This window comes from Chelonoidis abingdonii, chromosome 3 (assembly GCF_003597395.2).
Source record: "Chelonoidis abingdonii isolate Lonesome George chromosome 3, CheloAbing_2.0, whole genome shotgun sequence".
Classification (NCBI taxonomy): Eukaryota; Metazoa; Chordata; order Testudines; family Testudinidae; genus Chelonoidis; species Chelonoidis abingdonii.
The window spans coordinates 42,208,142-42,227,506 of record NC_133771.1 but is presented as its reverse complement, the minus strand read 5'-3'; the positions used below and the strand labels follow the sequence as shown (position 1 = coordinate 42,227,506).

At 41.3% G+C, this 19,365-nt stretch overlaps 1 protein-coding gene across 2 annotated transcripts in view; it reads right to left on the bottom strand.

Annotated features, from left to right (window-relative positions):
* ARHGEF10 (Rho guanine nucleotide exchange factor 10) overlaps positions 1-19,365 on the bottom strand; it is a 217,006-nt gene that overhangs the window by 15,822 nt on the left and 181,819 nt on the right. For both annotated transcript variants that reach the window (XM_075063709.1, XM_075063710.1), the window contains 2 exons: positions 11,882-12,024; positions 2,381-2,555 (listed from right to left, as the gene is read on the bottom strand). In XM_075063709.1, coding sequence (XP_074919810.1) covers positions 2,381-2,555; positions 11,882-12,024 — 318 coding nt within the window. The remainder of the gene's footprint in view (positions 1-2,380; positions 2,556-11,881; positions 12,025-19,365) is intronic.

The window sequence follows — 19,365 nt, the reverse complement described above, 5'->3', positions numbered from 1 at the left end:
GTGTGGTGGATCAAAGTTGTCTGTAAGCCACTCACCATTGTAGTCCCCCAATTCCTGGGGCAAGTGAGGGCTGGCTCTGTTCCTGGAATACATTTGAGCAGACTTGGGGCTGTGCTAGCCTGCCAATTTGTAACAGCCCCTGTGCAGGGCACCTGGCAGCCAGTGGCTTTATGCCACCCTGGGATTCCCTTACATCAGAGGAATCCCTAGCTGTTCACTGGGCATAAAAGGTTGTTACAAGAAGGAGGGAGAAAATCTGTTCTTCTTAACCTCTGAGGATAGGACAAAAAGCAATGGGCGGTTTAGTTTGGACATTAGGAAAAACTTCCTAACTGTCTGGGTAGCTAAGCACTGGAATAAATTGCCTGGGGAGGTTGTGGAATCTCCATCACTGGAGATTTTTAAGAGCAGGTTAGACAAACCCCTGTCAGAAATGGTTTAGATAATACCTAGTACTGCCATGAGTGCAGGGGACTGGACTAGAAGACCTCAAAGGTCCCTTCCAGTTCTATGATATTGCGAAAAGACCAACAGTCCTAGCCTGATATACTGACAGTCACTGGTAACCACAGCAGGGAGAGGAGCAGAATGCTGGCAGCTCCCCTGGTGGCTGTATTGCCCCCATCCCCACCTACTCATCCCTGACCTCTGGCAGGGCTGCAGCTGTACAGACAGAGGAAATGCAGCTCTGTGGAAGAGGGGTGGGGCTGAGGGCAGTACAGCCATGCCAGAGGAGTGTCTTTCCGGTACACCATACCAGCTATAAATCTCTTGCTGGTACGGGGTACGGTACCACCGTACTTGCACTGCTGAATATCCTCTCTTAGTGGTCTCTTATCCAAGCTGAAAAGTCCCAGTCTTTTTAATATCTCCTCATATGGAAGCTACTCCATACTGCTAATCATTTTTGTTGTGCCTCTCTATACCTTTTCCAATTCAAATCATAGGTGGAGCTAGGAGTGCTGGGGATGCAGCAGCATCTCCCGGCTTGAAGTGGTTTCTATCACATACAGGGTTTGTTTCAATGGCTCTCAGCACCCCGGATTCTAATATATCTTTTTTTTGAGATGGGATTCTAATACATCTTTTTTTGAGACAGAACTGCATGCATTATTCAAGGTATGGGCGTACTATGGATTTATATAGAGGCATTATGATATTTTCTGTCTTATTATATCTCTCTTTCTTAATGGTTCCTAACTTTCTGCTAGTTTTATTTTGACTGCTGCCGCACATTGAATAGATGTTTTCAGAGAACTATACACAATGACTCCATGGTTTCTTTCTTAAGTGGCAATAGCTTACTTAGACCCCATCATTTTAATGTATATTTGGGATTATGTTTTCCAATGTGAATTACTTTGCATTTATCAACATTTAATTTCATCTGCAATTCTGTTGCCCAATCACATTGTTTTGTGAGATCCCTTTGTAACTCTTTGCAGTTTGCTTTGGACTTAACTATCGAGTAGTTTTGTATCATCCGCAAATTTTGCCACCTGACTGCTTACCCCTTTTCCTCATATCATTTATGAATATGATGAACAGCACTGGTCCCAGTACAGACCCCTGAGGGACACCAATATTTACTTCTCTCCATTCTGAAAACTAACCTTTTATTCCTACCCTTTGTTTCCTGTCTTTTAACCAGTTACTGATCCATCAGAGGATCTTCCCTCTTATCCCATGACCGTTTACTTTGCTTAAGAGCCTTTGGTGAGGGACATTATCAAAAGCTTTCAGAAAAAGTCCAAGTACACTATATCCACTGGATTACTCCTGTCCATATTAAAAAACAGAAAGAGGAGGTGCCACAAGTACTCCTTGTTTTCTTTGTTGATACAGATTAACACGGCTACTACTCTGAATCTTGTCCATATGTTTATTGTTCCACTTAAAGAATTCTAATAGATTGGTGAGGCATGATTTCCCATTACAAAAGTTGGATTGGTTTTTCCCAACAAATCTTGTTAATCTATTCTTGCACAGTGCTACAAAACACAAAATTGGAGCCCCCAACTGGCCTCCTATATGTGATTTACTGTTTTCTCTACATCTTGTAATGGGGATGGTAGATATGGAGGGAATTAATTGCATATCCTGCTTTGAAGAGCAGATGGTGAACTGAAATATATGAATCCTGTTCTTTAGTTTCTTAAAAGATTGTCTCTCTGTTAACTCTCATAGTATCTCACAATCTAACATATAGACTACCCAACTATTCAAGAGAGATAGACTCAAGCTGCACAGCTGACATCTAGATACAGTTAAAAGTATGAAACTCGGGTTCTAGTTCAGGCCCACATCTATGAGATACTGTAGCAGAATAAAAAGGGGGTGACTCAACCAAAACAAAAATGTGAGTGTAGAATGCAGTTACCTGACAAGATATTGTGAACAGGAGTGGCAATGTTAATGTCCTGGAGGTGTTTCAGTGTCTCAGTGTGGAACAGGCGGAGTGTAGATCCAGATGTGAAGGCCATCCAGATTCCCACTCCTGCAACAGCCATGTGTGAGATCACCATCCCTTCTTCTTGATGAGCTTCAAAATGGCGCTATAAAAAAGACAAAGAATCTATAATAGATGCACTAATGACATTCATTTATACTTATGAACTTCTCAGAGTAGGAAATGTGCCTTTATTCTCTTTGTGGAGTGCCAGGTTGTCTGATCCCTTTGCTCCACTAGGAGCAAGTCCTGACTCTGCTGCATATGGTGTTAGTTTTCATTGCCACTTGTTTCAAAAAAATGTGCATCACGATTAAGGAGGGAATAGCCGCACATCTGATTACATCCTGGGAATTTAGAATTTGATAACAGTTGTTACTTAACAGGAATTCTGCATTTCTGTATTGTAGCTCCAATGGGAACACAAGTACAGACAAGACTTCTGAGACTGGACTTATTTTCACCATCATGTTAATTAAATCTGCAGTAGAGCTCCACCAGTAGGGTATTTTGTAAGACTCCCTAGTGCAAACATGGCCTGGGTTTGGGTGGAATGTACAGACAAACACTCACTTGGAACACAGAACAGAACTTCACTGCAGTGAAAATGAATCAGTCACAGTAACTTCTCCTGGTGCATTTTTAACTTTCCGGGTGGGATTTTGCTTTCTGCTAGGAGTTTCAGTTGCCTTGAATCCCCTTGGGACTGGGTTTCTGTGCCTGCCCACCACTTTACCCAGTAAATGGGAAAAGACTCCCAGTCATTTTGAAGGGCCCAGGTGTCTCCACACACATCTCTTGCTAATTCCTTCATCTCAATCTCTTTCATACTTCACACAGTGGCATTAATAATCTGCCAAATGGGACCATAATGAGCATCTCTCTCCAGTGATCCAACCATTATTGTTGTAATTATTAATAGTTATTTTTATTTGTATTACCAATGTGCTTAGGAGCCGAAGTCATGAACTAGGGCCCTCTACAAAGACGTAACTAAAAGACAGCCCCTATGAATAATCACTCCTATTTTAAACTTCTCTTTGAACAAACCATTCAGTTAAAATTGTTCTTTCAAAAGAAAGTTAAAGTTTTGAATATCATCATGATGTACATAGCCATCAACACTGAAAATATGGCCTCAGTCTTTCATGGCCCTAAATTTATATAGCAGGGAATAGTTTATTAGCGTAAGATTGGTGGCTATAACATAACCTAGCACCTAATCATAAAAATACGTAACAAAATGTCCCTGTAGGTTTTGTTGTCACTGAGAAGATTCTGACCTCCCTCAGATAAGGATATCTGAACAAAAGGACACATTAAGAAGGGTCAGATTTAACATTGCCATCATTTCATTATGTGGAAAATTCACTGTGAATCTCCTCTGCTTTAGAGACACTCAATATGGAAGACAAGGTGAAACAGGATTAAAATCTTAGAGGCTAAAACGACCTTTGATTTACAAATATTAGCCCTGAGAGGGTTCAGTGGGGAACTCAATTATTCCATTTTTATTTCTTTACCAAGGAGATAAAATACTATTAATAATATCAAGGATTTTCTTTCCAGTCTTTATTTAATCCAGTTTCTACTCAGTAAAATGGACAATGAGATTAGGGATATATTGATCCTTAAAAGGCTCTAAAGGCATCATTACTTAAGGCTCTAAAGGCATCATTACTTACTCAATTACATATATTAATAAGTAAGTCTTACGTGGTATTATTGCTTTCTTTTCGATCAAGGTATGAGCTTTATAAATGTTGGTAATTTATGAGCCTGGTCCTTTAAGATGATGGGTGCCTCTTGGCAGAGTGGTGAGTGCTCTCGTCTTCCTTAGAAGGCAAGGCCCTGCACTGTGTCCAGCGTGTTCACAGGAGTATGCTGAAAGCCCATGTCACTCTTAAATTGATCAGAATGCAGGAGAGCTAGTTTAACTGGGATAATTTGTTTTACTAGAGTATATAATTACTGTTGAAATTATGCATGGCCACTTTAATCTCGAGTCACATAGTGATTACTCCTGAAATAAGTAACCACTCTGGCCAATTACAAGAACTCTCCCCTAGCTCCAGCAAGGTTTCCATTATGAGGCAGGACCCTATTTGTGTTCTGTCTTTAAGGTATGAGACAGAACTCTCATATGTAACTGAAGCCCTTCAATCATTAAAAGCAAAGTTTGGCCATAACATTTGGAACTTGTTTCTTCCTCACCATTATAAGTGAATCATATTTGAAGTAACAGATTGTTGTTGTTTTTTACGTAGGGTGACCAGACGTACTGATAAAATCGGGACAGTTCTGATATTTAGTTGTTTGTCCCGCATCCCGACCGATGTACGGTTGGGACCTCATTTGTCCTGATATTTTGACTTGGGGCTGCAGGAGTACACTGGTGAACTTTCACCTCAGTTCCCAGTAGTGCTTATTTGGGATGGCTCTCAGGAAATGGCAGGCTGCAGGACCTTGCGGCCCCCAGGCACAGAGGCGGTCAGGGCGGGGAGTGGGTGTCTCTGTGTGCTGCAGCTACCACAAGCACTGGCTCCATCGCAGCCAATGGGAGCTGTGGGTTCAGACAGGGCGCAGATCCCCACCCCGGCTGCCCCTGACCCTGGGGCTCTGTGTGCTACTCATACCCCCAAGTAAGTCCTGCCCCCACAGCTTCCAGCCAATGGCAGCTGGAGTCAGTGCTTGTGGCAGGCGCAGCACATGGAGTGGAGACCCTGCTGGCCACCACTGACCTTAGGAGCCAGAGAAACCTGCCACATGTTTCCCAGCGGGTGGGAACCATCCCCCAGATAAGTAGTGGGACTGCGGCTGGGCCCTGTGCCCATGGCAGGGCTGTGGGCGGGACCCGGGGCCATGTGCTTGTGGTGGGGGCCAGGGCCATGCGCCCTCAACCTGCGGCTTGCAGCATGGTTGGAGTGGGGGTCCTGCACTCCCGACCCGCAGCAGGGATACAGCCAGAGCCAGGGCCCTGCGCCCCCGGCCTGCAGTGGAACTGTGCCCTGTACTCCTGACCTGTGGTGCGGCTGCGCCTGGAGCTGAGGCCCTGCTCCCCCAACCCACGGCAGGGCTGTGTCCAGAGCTGGGGCCATGCGCCCCCAACCAGCGGCAGGGCTGTGTCCGGAGCTGGGGCCATGCGCCCCTGACCTGTGGCTTCCTCAGGCTTTGTATCCCCCTTCCCCCATGGCTCCAGTGGGGTGTGTGTGTGTGTGGGGGGGTGAGCCTTTGGCTGCCCCCCCATGTGTCCCAATATTTTGTTCTTGTCATCTGGTCACCCTATTTTTACATGTTGTGCCAGGAGGCTGCTTACTGGAGTGTACAGAGATGTTCGTATATGATTAAGAATCCCTGTAATACCTCCCCTGCATGGATTCAGCCTTAAGGATTCAAGAGTATAGAACTGTTCTGTGTCTCACAATACTGAGAGACACTCTCAATTTTATTCTCACATTTTAAAAATAAAATGTTTGCTGTTTATGGTTCTTAACCAGATAGTACTACATTCTGGTCATTTGGTGTCAGCATCTAATCCACACCTTTCTCAAAGACCACTCACATCAGGCCAAATTCTTCTCTCAGTCCATCTTAGGTACTTTTATGGGCTCCATCACCACAGTATCTGGACACCTCACATTTTAAAATATCCTCATTAACACCCCTGTGAGGTAGGGAAGTTTTATTATCCCCATTTTACAGATGGGATACTGAGCCACAGATAGTCTAAGTGACTTGTCCAGAGTCACTCAGGAAGTCTATGTGAGGACAGGGAATTGAAACTGGGTCTCCCAACTCCTCTACTAGTGTCCTAACCAATAGGTCATCCTTTCTTTCAGTCACTGTCACATTACTTGACAACATACCTGACAACTGTAACTCCACTTATGTAAATAGAATTACTCCAGACCCACATCCATGTAACAGAGGAGAATATAGTCTATCTTCTCTTATTATTCCTATTTTCATGCTTGCTGTTTAGTGGGTTTTGAGGGGGAGGGTTTTGGGTTTGTTTTTTTTTGTATTTTGTTAAGGAATTGTAATATTCCTCAAGTGCACAGGTTATAGTAAATGAATAGAGAGGGTGTCTCTTTGGCTGTTAAGTTATGCTCACATTCTCAATTCTGGTGAGTCAAACTGCATTACCTTTTGGCCTTACTAGTGATCACATTCTAGAAGGCAAGGAGAGCATCTCTGCTGTATGCATTTATATCTATTATTTTACAGTGACATTTTTACTCAAGTAGCATAGAAAAACTGGACACTCGAAGCACAGTATTGTATATATTCCCATTTCTTCAACTCTCTCTCTCACCTCATCTCAGTTTTTCTTAAATAAAGATACACAATTTAAACATACAAATGTATAATTTGTCTAACAGAGCAAGAGTTGGAGACGTTCATTTGTCACATTGCAGGCAGATCCCATGGGTAAGTTGCTCATCTTTCTTATGAGTGAATTTCCTGATACATCCATAGTACGTGTAAAAATTTCATGACCATCATGGATTCAAAAATAATGTGCTTTTGCTTTACAGTATCACACTCAATTATGACGATGTTAAATGCATGTTGATAAATCCTCTTAGGGACTGATCCAAAGCCCAAAGCTCATTTCTAGACTTCTGGCTTTGGATCATGCAGGTAATTAAACTAATGATACAAAATTTAAAAATGAACCATTTCTGAAGTGTTCTGCTCTGACCATGAGCAGGAAGATGATTCTATTAGGACAACTGCAAACAATTCACATCGGAGTCTCTAACTCATCTGTATTTACCAGCTAATTCATTAAACTACCACATAGTGTTTGCTTCTGTTTGTACAGTTATCTGAGACAGCTAGAAAAAAAAATCTATTAGCCATGCTTACAGCCACATAGGGAATGCACAAAAAGTCGTTCTTCTCAACCAAATGGTCTTCTAATATAGAGTAGGAGCAGGAATGTACCGAAAACCTGGACATTCTTTCGCCAGTGCATAAATCTTTTCACTGAAAGTAGCTGCTGGCATCTACACTCACTGCATTACCCTTGTGAAATACAGAAGTTGATTTTTATCTTTAAAGAATTTAGTTCATAGAACAAGCTGTTGAGTGACAAAACCAGACCTATCCCCAATCTTTATGTAAACAATCACAAGTTCTCAATTTAGCATTTTATATTGCCTATTCTTGAGTTTTCAAAAGCGCATTCCCTCTCTGCCTTCCATTCAAAGCCCAGTTTTTTTCCCCCTCAGACTCGCTTGTTCCAACCCTCTAGCAACAACAGAGCTGCAAAACACATTTTGGATGCCACAGTCGCTCTTTCCAGCACTGGAGCCTGGCATGGCCCACTATTGTTTTGACAGTGTATTGCATAGTTGAATTCTTTCTTTTCAGAGGTTGCCCACTTGCACAGTGCAAACTCAGTTGTGATTCCAGGCCTAAATAGCTGTGCCAAGAACTGAACCATGGTTTTTCAAGCACAGCAAGCTCCATATAATGGGTCTCTTTGTTCATGAAATGGTGATTGATTTTTGCTACTTTAAAAAAATTACAATAGTTGGGCAATGTAAACACAAGAAATTTCTGTTTGTTTAATACATTTCAGATCATTCCACTTAATTCTTTCAAACTAAAGTAGTTTGTCTATAATTAGCCAAGACTTGAAAAACAGGATTATTTTTCATTTACATAGTGATTTTCAGTCTCTAAAATACTGAAATATTTTACAAGTGAGGCCCCAATCCTGCATGAGTCTGTTTGCACAGAGATAACCACAGGATCAGGCTCTAGACACACAGCAATATTGAAATGCTGCCACCTTTTGGTGGGAGGTCTGTAGGGAAACAAGACCCAAAATGCGAAATATTGCATTAGTGGGAGGGAAAGTAGTGAGGAAGGGCAAAGGCAAACGCCTACACTTGGGCAAAATGCGTAGTGGGATCTTTAATACTATGCAACACCAATTCCTTGCTTTCCAAAGTATCCCTGGCCAAGGGGCTCCGGGCACTGTGCCATTTCCAAAACCATACTGAAATATTACAATTAAAACATTATTTACATTAAAACAAAATGAATTTGAGGGTGCCCAATCCATACTGAAAAAGGGGGGGAGGGAATGAGAGCCAGCAGAAATATATAAAGGGCCAACAGCAGTCATTTAAAAAAAACAAACATTAGAAATGAAGGCTTAGCATGCTTTGAAAAAGCAAGGAGAGGTGGAGTAAGATAGATTTCAGAGGAGAGGGAGTTCCACACACAGTAAAGGCATGGATTGCTGGCTGAGGAGACATATGAAAATAAGATCCCTAAAAGGCAGGTAGTGCCTCATCAGGAAGAGGTGTGGAATGAGGATTTGGCATTCTAATTTCTACACATGAACTAGTGATGCACTGATGTACAGCGTCCTATCCCAGGAAGTTTGGTGTCTGCCCTGGAGGAATGCTTTAACAATATTACCAGCTGAGTGCATCCAAGCTGCCTCATCCCTATCTTGCTAAAGCAGAAGCTTTGCTACAGGGTAGACGATGCTCATTCATGTCCCCTCTCGTTGAAGGGAGTCACTTAGGGCATGTCTCAGTGAGAGACGAGGGGATTTACCAAAGCTAAGAGCTTCAGATATTCCAGGGCTTATGTCCTCTAAAGATTCCTGCTAATAGGTAGCTCATCTCAATCTCCCACCAATTCACCTTTCCCATAACCACCAGGAGCCATGCACACAATTAAAAAAACGTGTTAAAAGAAAGGCAAAATAGAAAAAAATTGAAAAGTGGGAGCATTCACTCAGATCAAACAAGTCATCCCAGCAACTGTGGTCACAGAAAGAAGGAAGTAGAAAACTCACTATCACCCCCCAAGTCCTTGACAGTGAATCCTACTACCAAGCTTACCAAACAGACAATAGTGAGGAGAACCATGATCAACAGTGAAACAAAATTAACAACAAATCGCAAAAGCAAGGAGACAGTGGCTCTCACCGCAGATTCTCATCTGAAACAATTCCATGCTGTAAAATTCATGGAACATAAAGTATCTTCCTCGCAGGGGGAAGGAAAGACTTATCCCTGTTAGGATTTAAGCCCCCTATGTTTAGGCCACTAAGCCATGCCCCTGATAGAGTGGTGGAATATCTGGAACAGGCACAGGGTGTAAATTTCTTTGGCAGAGCAATCCTGAACAACTGCCTGGACCCTCGAAATTCCATCTGTCTTGAAAGAAGAGAGAGCTGGTTTCTACAGAACTCAGCGTGATCAACTGGAATCCATCCTCCAGTATTCCTTTCCCTATTTCTGTAAAATAAATGTGAAAGCTCCTTTCCTCTTCAGCCAAGTGCTCCTGCACTAGCCACTGTACCTGTGAAGAGGAACAGCACTTTGGGACTGGGCTACTCGCAGTCTAACAGCTAGCTTAAGTGAACAGTCTAGAGTGAATTCTCCTCCCGGTCACACACATGCAACTCCACTGAAATCATTGATGTCAGTGCAGCTCCATGCAAATCATGTAAGAATTTGGCCTAAGCAGTTCTGTAAGAGGAATGTTAATGAGCCTACTGAGGCAGTGTGCAGCTGGGTCCCAGAGTGTGGGGGAATATAAACCTGCAACAAGGAAAGAGCAGTAGGGAGAAGGGAAGAAAGATATGGAGGAACATGCTGTCTGACTCCCTCCTTTCCCTTGACAGCTCTCAGGATGTGAAAAAGCTGAAACTGTGTCCAAGAACTTTTTGGCAGATAAAAGTCTGCACTTATTGTTGCTAATTTGAACTGATCACTTGGAGAGATCACTCCACATTGGTGCTTGGCCAATCAGCCTTGTAATGGAAGTCGTCCCTCCCCTTCCCCCCCAAGTATATTCACTGCTTCAACTGGCCTGCCACAATCAGACACAGGAAGATTTTACTGGTGGCTGAGGAGAGAAAACAGGGAGGATTATGGATGTGTTAAGTAGTCTCCACAAGGCAAAAAGCCACATCTAGCTACAAAGAAGCAGAACTGTTGCCTGGAATCAAGCTTGTCTTTCAGGGTTTGTCTGCACAGCAGCTTTGCTTGAGCCAGGGCTTAAAGACAGCATTTGGGCCATAGCAGCAAGGGCTGTGGCTTGGGGTAGCCATCAAGGGTGTTTCATAAATTAAGACTTTTAAGGCCAGAAGGGACCATCATGATCATCTCGTCTGGCCTACCGCATGTTGCAGGCCATAGAACCTTACCCACCCACTCCTGAAATAGATCCCTAACCTCTGGCTGAGTTACTGAAATCTTCAACTCTTCATTTAAAGACTTGAAGTCACAGATAATTCACCATTTACTCTTGTTCAAACCAGCAAGTGACCCATGCCCCATGCTGCAGAGGAAAGTGAACTCCCCTCCGCCCCCCAGGGTTTTTGCCAGTCTGACCTGGGGGGAAATTCCTTCCCGACCCAAGATATGGTGATCAGTTAGACTCTGAGCATGTGGGCAAGATCACCCAGTTAGACACCTAGGAAAGAATTCTCTATAGTAACTTACAGTCCTCCCCACCTAATGTCCCATCTCTGTCCATTGGAGATATTTGCTATCAGCAGTCATGGATACACCATATGCCACTGTAGGCCATCTCATCATACCATCCCTTCCATAAACTTAAGCTCAGTCTTAAAACAAGTTAGGTTTTTTGCCCCCACTGCTCCCCTTGGGAGGCTGTTCCAGAACTTTACTCCTCTGATGATTAGACTCCTTCATCTAATTTCAAGGCTAAATTTATTGATGGCCAGTTTGTTCTTGTGGCAACACTGGCCCTTAAATAAAAACTCCTTTCCATCCCTGGTGTTTATCAGTCTGATATACTTATAGAGAGCAATTGTTCTCCCCATCTCCTTCGTTTTGTTAAACAAGCCAAGCTCCTTATCTCATCTCGTTAAGGGATAGTATTCAAGCAGTTAGCCTGAGCCACTACCTGTGCAGCTGCAGCTACACTGCTAATTTTAGTGCCCTAGCTTGAGCAGTTAGCATTAGCACATATATGTCCACCCAAGCTGGGAACCACACCTCCCAACTACTGTACATATGTACCCTAAGAGTCCTGGTCTCCAAATTAGTAGACAACTCATGCTGATTTCCAGCACACTCTCTCTCTTGTTGTCAGCTCTCTTGGGTCTAGATTTTAGAGCTAGTCCTTACACAAAATACCCTACAGTTTCCAGAAGTCACATGACAATTTAAGGGGGTAAAAATCAGACCATAAATCCATACAAATTATATTGGCAACAAATGCCAATATAAGAGAAGTTCAAGGTGCAGAGAAGGTGAAATCTCTATGACACAAAGTTAAACAACTCAAAACTACATTTCTTAGAGTATTCAGTGGATTTTATAGGTTGTTTGAACTGATTTTTAATGCTTAAAGTCTATCCATTGTTATTTAAAATAATGGTGTTTCATGGCACAATACGCAAATATTACTTGTAAAAACATTTACCTCTACTGTATGTGTCTCAGTACTGATTATAAAAATTTGTCCACCAGACGCAGCCCAAATGGTATCTTCCATCATGAGTAGACTTCTAACTGGCAGAACCCCTAATTTCACGACTTTTTGGGGTTCTGAATTCCAGGCTCCATCTTTACAGAAGAAAAGAAGCAAGATGAAATGTTACACACATAAAAATGTAAGTTTTGATTTTCAAATTCACTTAAGAACAAATAGTTTGGAAAGCAGTATGCCTCACCCAGCAGCGACTGAGCTATTATCACCTATAAAACAAAAGTAGTAACAGACAAACACAGAGACTTACTATATGACTAGCAAGCAATCCACCTGAAACTTGGAAGAGTACAAATTATCAGTTACAAGAAAGCATTTCCCTACATGCAGGATACAAGTAGAGACACTGCAAGCTAACTTGGTTTCTTGTTGACACTTGTGTAACATCTCTTGTCCAAACTATGGCCTTAGTTAGACCTGTGTAAAATCAGTGGGTTGTGCAGGTATAACACAGGGCACAATTTCAAGACATTGGGGAGGCAGAGGTGTAACGGAACATTCAACTGGCCTGCAGTATCTTTACAAGTAGTGATGACGTATGAGAAGGAAAGAACACAGTTGGACTTTCAGAGCCCATGCTGAGTTTGCAGAGATGGCAGCCAGAAAAAAACCTATTCATTTGGTATTTAAGCAAATTTTATATGGATTCGGTTGGATGCTATCAACATGGAACACCACATTGCCATTTTCAAAGTGGCGCTTTGCAGAGCAGAACCCAACGGTTTGTCTCATCTTACTCTCCACTAACTGCAGTCCAACTCTCAAAGCATTCATTTATGAGAATTTCACGCAGCTACAGTCACTCTCCAGGAAGGAGGAGACCGAAGCTGTCCTATTACAATATGAATTACCTTTTGTGCTAGAAAAGCTCAAAGTCCAGATGCATGAAGCAGTCAGCGACAGTTTTACAACAGCTTCTACCACGTTAAAGTATCTGCCTATCAGAAACTTGATGGGATGGACTTTCTGCTGCTAGATTCTTAACTTTCAGAAATGCATTTTAAAAGAGATTAAAGACTCATTTTGTGCCATACCTTCTGTGTATAGTTCAGTTTTACTGAGAATTCATTCTAGTTTCAAACCATCCTGCAGTTGACTCAGACTGGATATAGCAGACCAAAATTAGATTATCCCTAAATACATAGTGTAACATCAGGAATACAGTACCCTTCTGCTTCAGCCTGCATACCACCACTTCTCAGTGTGGTCAGACTACTGCTTGACATCTGTTTGAAGCAGGGATTGAAAATTAAAGAAATCATAGCAGATTGCTTTGTCAGAGATTTTGCTTTTAGCAACATGAGCTTGTTTTGAATATTTTTTGCATGCTACTTGCATACCTACATTTTGAATTGCATACAGAATTAAATAATTTTAGTAGCTTTACCTTTTATTGGTCTTTTTTCTCTCTTCTCGTCTGTCTCCAATTTATCCACATCTTTCTTAAAGTGTGGTGCCCAAAACAGAGCTCCTGCCAAGGCCTCACCAAGGCTACGCAGAGCAGGACAATTACCACTCATGTTGTACATACAAGATTCCTGTTAATACACCCCAGATTGATATTTGCCTTTTTCACAGCTGCATCACATTGTTGATTCATACTCAATTTGTGACCCACTATAACCCTCATATCCCTTTTGGCAGTACTAGCACCTAGCCAGATAGTGACTATTTTGTATTTGATTTTTCTTTCCTAAATGTAGTATTTTGCACGTGTCTTTATTGAATTTATCTTTTTGATTTCAGACCAATTCTCCCATAGGGTAATTTTGAATTCTAATCCGGTCCTTCAAAGGGCTTGCAATCTCTCCCAGTTTGGGGTCATCCACAAATTTTATAAACACATTCTCCACTTCATCATCCAAGTCATTAATGAAAATATTGAATAGTATCAAACCTGGGACAGACCCAGGCAGGATCCCGCTAGCTATATCCTCCCAGTTTGGATAACTACTCTGAGCATGGTCTTTCAAAAAGCTGTGCACCCATTTCATTGTAATTTCATTTAGACCACATTTCCCTAGTTTGCTTGTGAGAATTTAATGTGGGATCATGTCAAAAGCATTACCAACATCAAGATAGATCAAGTCTACAGTTTCCTTGCTATTCACTAGGCCAGTAGCCCTGTCAAAAAGAGAAATTAGGTTGATTTGGCATGATTTGTCTGCCTATTACTTATCACCTTATTACCCTTCAAGTGCTTACAAACTGATGATAGATACATGTTCACCCTTTTCCAGTCTTCTGGGACTTCACCAGTTTTCCATGAGCTCTTGATAACGATCACTTAATGGCTCTGAGATTGCTTCAGCTAGTTCCTTAAATTCGTCAGCTTCTGCCAATTTGAATACATCTAACTTATTTAAATAATAGTCTTTAACCTGATCTTTCCCTATTCTGCCTTGTGTTCTTTCCCCCCTGTTGTTCATATTAATTGTGTTAAATATATGGTCACTGTCATCTCTTTTAATGCCTGTTTTGCTTCAGATTTCACTAAACACCTCAGCCTTCTTGGTGTTGTCCATTGCTAGCTCTTCTTCCCCGCCACGTACTGAACCTTCACTTTCTTTCATCTTTCTCTTGCTTATATGTATTTATAGAACCTCTTCTTATTGTCTTTTATGTTCCTTGTCTTATTAATAAGATATATAAAATGTATTTGTTTCTAATATCTGTGTGATTACACTGAGAAAATCTCACCTTACTTGCATATCTATCTGTGATCTATGTGAGCTCCGGTAACGCTGCCCACTTACTGACATCAACAAAACACATTAGCATGTGCTCAGTTTAAGCATATACTTACATAAACTCTTATACAGATTATATGGTCTTTGGGGCAGTGATTCTCTCTTTGCTACCTGCCTATATAGTGTTTAGAACAATGGGGCCCTAACTCTTATTTGGGATTCCTGGACACCACTGTAATACAATAATAGTAATAATGGTAAACACATGCATAAGTGCTTTGCTGAATCAAGACCCAAACAAAATTGTGGTACTCGTAAACTGTATTGCCTCTGATATCTGCAACTATATAACTGTTCTTGACACATGCTTACAATGTGGTTCTAATCTGAAAAGTATCTTCGTATAAAAGACACTGAATTCCATATTCATTGTGTCACAACTATTTCCATATCAAATGAATTCAGTCTGCAAGTGAGAAGAGTGTTTCCAATTAATAGCCCTGCAAATTCTACCTGTTATGTAAAACTAATCTGTGTTCTCTCTGACTCAGGCATTACCACCAGTAACAACAAAACTTAGGGCCATGTGCCTTCCTCACTTCAACCACATAGTCCTCAAATTAACTGCTGTGGTGGAGACTGCACAATTGTTTAACTGAGGTCATAATTTGAAGATAACAAAAGGTGCACAAGTGCCCTACACTTGGAAGTCTGTTTACTATTTACATTGACTATGTGCAACTCAAAAACAGAATCCAGTTCACTGTCCCTGAGCTATTTTGCTTCTTCAGGGGTAAGATTAGTAAAACATGGCATAGGCCTTGGCTACACTGGCGCTTTACAGCGCTGCAACTTTCTCGCCCAGGAGTGTGAAAAAAACACCCCCCCGAGCGCTGCAAGATACAGCGCTGTAAAGTGCCACTGCAAACAGTGCCGCAGCGCTGGGAGTGCGGCTCCCAGCGCTGCAAGCTAATCCCCATGAGGAGGGGGCGCCGCGACCACACTTGCACTTCAAAGTGCTGCCGTGGCAGCGCTCCCCGCAGCAGTGCTTCAAAGTTTCGAGTGTAGCCAAGCCCATAGCCTTACTTTGTCCGCTAAAGTACACAGACTTTGAATTTGCACCATGAGTAGATCTCCTGAGTAAGAAAGTGTTTTTTTTTTAATACAGTCACTTTTCAGAAATGAATCACATATTAAATTTAACTAGAGACTATCTTGTTCATTGATTCAACACCATTTCTTTTCAGACATAAATGCAATAATCTGTTTATTTCCTGCATGTCTGAATTTGGTCTAAAACATAACTGAAATGTATAACGATTCCCAACGTATTCCTACCTTGTCTCTTTCAGGGTCATCATTTATTTTTAAAAGTTAGGCATTTAAGGCCTTATTCAATATAAACTGAAGACAGTGGACGTCTTTTCCACTGACTTCATTCACTGAAGATCATGAAAAGACTCTCATTGATTTCAGTAAGTGTCTGGATTATGCCCTTAGTACTCTTGATGACTTCAGTACAACAACTCATGTGAATAAGGGACTGCAGTCCTTCTTTAGTTACTTTTGATCTCATATATCAAAAAAATCTCATATACAGTCACTACATGTAATATGTTATATATACATTAAAATAGCAAGGAAGATCACCAGCTGATATCTATTACAGATACTAATTTTGTTTTAAAAAAAAGTTTAAAAAACTTTAATCCAATTTGACGTAACAGAATTTGGTTTAGTAGTCACTCTCTGCAGAGACTCTTCATTCATGTGGATCAAAAATTACTTTCCAAAGTCATTTTCTATTGGTACTGATAGCACAATAGGCCCAGTCTACATTCTGTGAAAATCCAAAACTCAGCATTTCAGTGAGATTTTGGGTATGCAAAAAATGTCAGATTGGGACCTAAATGTTCTTCACGCTATAAAGTGTTTGTGCAATGTGCTTGGTTTTCAATATCATTCTCTAATTTTGTGTAACCCACAACCTCCTGGGTGTGGTGTTCTGTCCCATCTAGTGGCACTGAGACCACTTAGAGAGAGATTAAGGAGTCTACTCTACAGCTTTAGCTAACAACCATGTGACTTTTAGCTCACGCAATAGAGGCTCATGCACTTAGCTCTAGAGGGCACAGGTTCGATCCCACCCCGCCAATGATCAGGGTCTATCAGTGTTACATTTGCACCTACAAATAATTATCTTTGAAGTTTTATGCTGTAATAAACTGAGGATACAAGTGGTAGTACTTCACCTTTAACTAGCTAATTGCACCTGTAAATCAAGTAGATGGAGCAAAAGGCTGATTGCAACCTGGCGTATGGGGTTACAACACCACTCAAATTTGGCCCAGCCACCCCTCTGTTCTGATGGAGGGGCAGCTGAGCCAAATGATCCTGTGAACTGGGAATCTACTTTTGTACAGCGGAGTCCACTGAGAACTTGACTCCTGGCATCACCAATTCATGCATTGCATGGGTAAGAGAAGGGAAACTCCCCAGCTGAGGGAGACACGTGTCCCAGTGGATGGGTGGGGACAGACAAGCAGGGACCAGAACAGCATTCTTGGGGCAGGGGGACATTTTTCCCCCAGTGTAATAGTCTGAAGGCAAACCGTACTATTGTATACTTTAGTTTTATTCTCTGTTTTTGGTATGATACAACAGGATTGAAAAAATTACTTTCCCTGTCAAAATGTCCTTTTACAGCTTGCATTCATTCCACTGTCCCACTCCTGGTGCCATCAACTGAGCTCAACTTAATATGCACCTTTTGGTCTGGCAACTTCCTGTCTTACTCAGCAGCACCATTGATGATTTCAATAATGCTGCCAGCAAAACCCTGGGAATAGGGTTTGTTAGTTTATTTGTGCAGTGGAGCACAAACATTTTTATATCACGTGGTATATGAACAGTGGCTAGTGATTTATTTAATTTCTTGATGATAGGACAAAGGATTTAAAAGCAAACTGATGCTTGCAAATAATAGCACATTTCCCATCATCTGGGGATAACTATTTTAGGGCTTATCCTTGCCTTCCTCTGAATACAGAGTGCATCTTCATATGCCTAGGAAAACCCTCTGCTGCACACCTGAGCACAGTAAACAGTGTTTTCCATATATGAACCAATATTAGAGATCAAATGGCAGGATTCCAGTCTAATATAAAAAGTCATAGACTTTCTGATTCCAACTTCTTTTAAGTCACCTACATAGGTACCACTGAAAGTACCTGCCTTAGTTAAGTAAATAAGGTTAGGTAACTAACTCAATATTTGCAGTATTCAAGGTGTTTCCTGCAGGGAAAGGACATACTACCAACACCAGGATAATAGTATTTACCTTTTTCAGTACCACTAATAGTCCATCACCCCTGTACAGTTGATAATATTTTGTTCAGTCCAGGTTTAAATTTCATAAACAAAGGGGGCTCTCATCACTTCCATTAGGAGACTATTCCACAGACTGAGAGGTCTCACTGTCAGGAAGTTTGTTATAAATTTAAATTGTCCCATTCCTAATTTCATCCTATTATTCTTATATTCCCCTTTAACTATGCAAAATAATGCCTCATCCTCCTTGCTGTTAATCCCTTGCAAATGTTTGCAGATTGTTATCATGGTGTTACTTAGTGGTTGCTTAGCTAAACTCTTTCACTATTTACTCGTAAGTTAATATTTCTAGTCTCCTGATGATTGCTGCTATTGTTCTCTGAATTCCACACACTAAGTCAATGTTTTTCTGGCAATGAAGTGCCTGAAACTGAACACAATATTCCAGGTGCAACATACCTAAATTGTAGAAAAATTGAGTGTTACTTTCCTGTCCTGAGACACTATGCCTCTGGGAATGCAAGCCAAATGAGCACTGATCTTTTTCTGCTACCATATCTCATAGCTAACACATCTGTGTGGCTGTTCAATCACTCCCACATCTCTACCTTCCAAGTTTCTTTCGCCTGCATCCCATGAATATCTGTGTTTTGCATAATTACCTCACAAATGTATTAGGTGTTTTTTTTTTCTCCACAAGTTGGACCTTAATAGTATCTTCTGGCCATGCTTCTACTTTCCTTTGTATGGTTTTTTAATACTGGTGTTTATGGCTTCTCTTAGTTTAGGATCATCACTGTTTCTTTAATGGGTTCTTTACTCCTCCCTGACAAGGCCTCAGGCCTGCAGCTGGATCTGCATGAGTGACCTTTGCATTTGCACCCTGTGGAGCCCTGTTGGTTTAAATCATACAGCAGGAATGGGGTTAAAGACTTGACCTAATGCAGATCTCAGCAGTAACCCACTACAAATTCCACCCTTCCCTTCAACTTCCTACTTGGCCATTTATTACAATCTTTTGTTTATGGTCCTTCAGTCCCTTTCCTAGCCACTTGAGAATTTTCATACGCAAGTGAATTTAGATTAGTTCTGATGGTAAGTCTGAGACATTGTACCAAATGCTTTATTAAAATAAAATATATTTCAGTTACCACTTTGTCTCCATCCACTAATTCTCATTTTGCAATTCTATCCAAAAAAGTGATAATGGTTGACTGGCACATATCATTAGATGTCATAAGACACATAGCTTGGTGCTATGCTACTTTACAGTGTCCTTTCAGTTGCAACAAAAATAATGATACAAAGCCAATACACAAAGTAATAATACAAATGAGATTAACAATTTTGACCTTTCATTCAATGAGGAAAAGAAAAACTAGAAATGAGAAGCAAGTA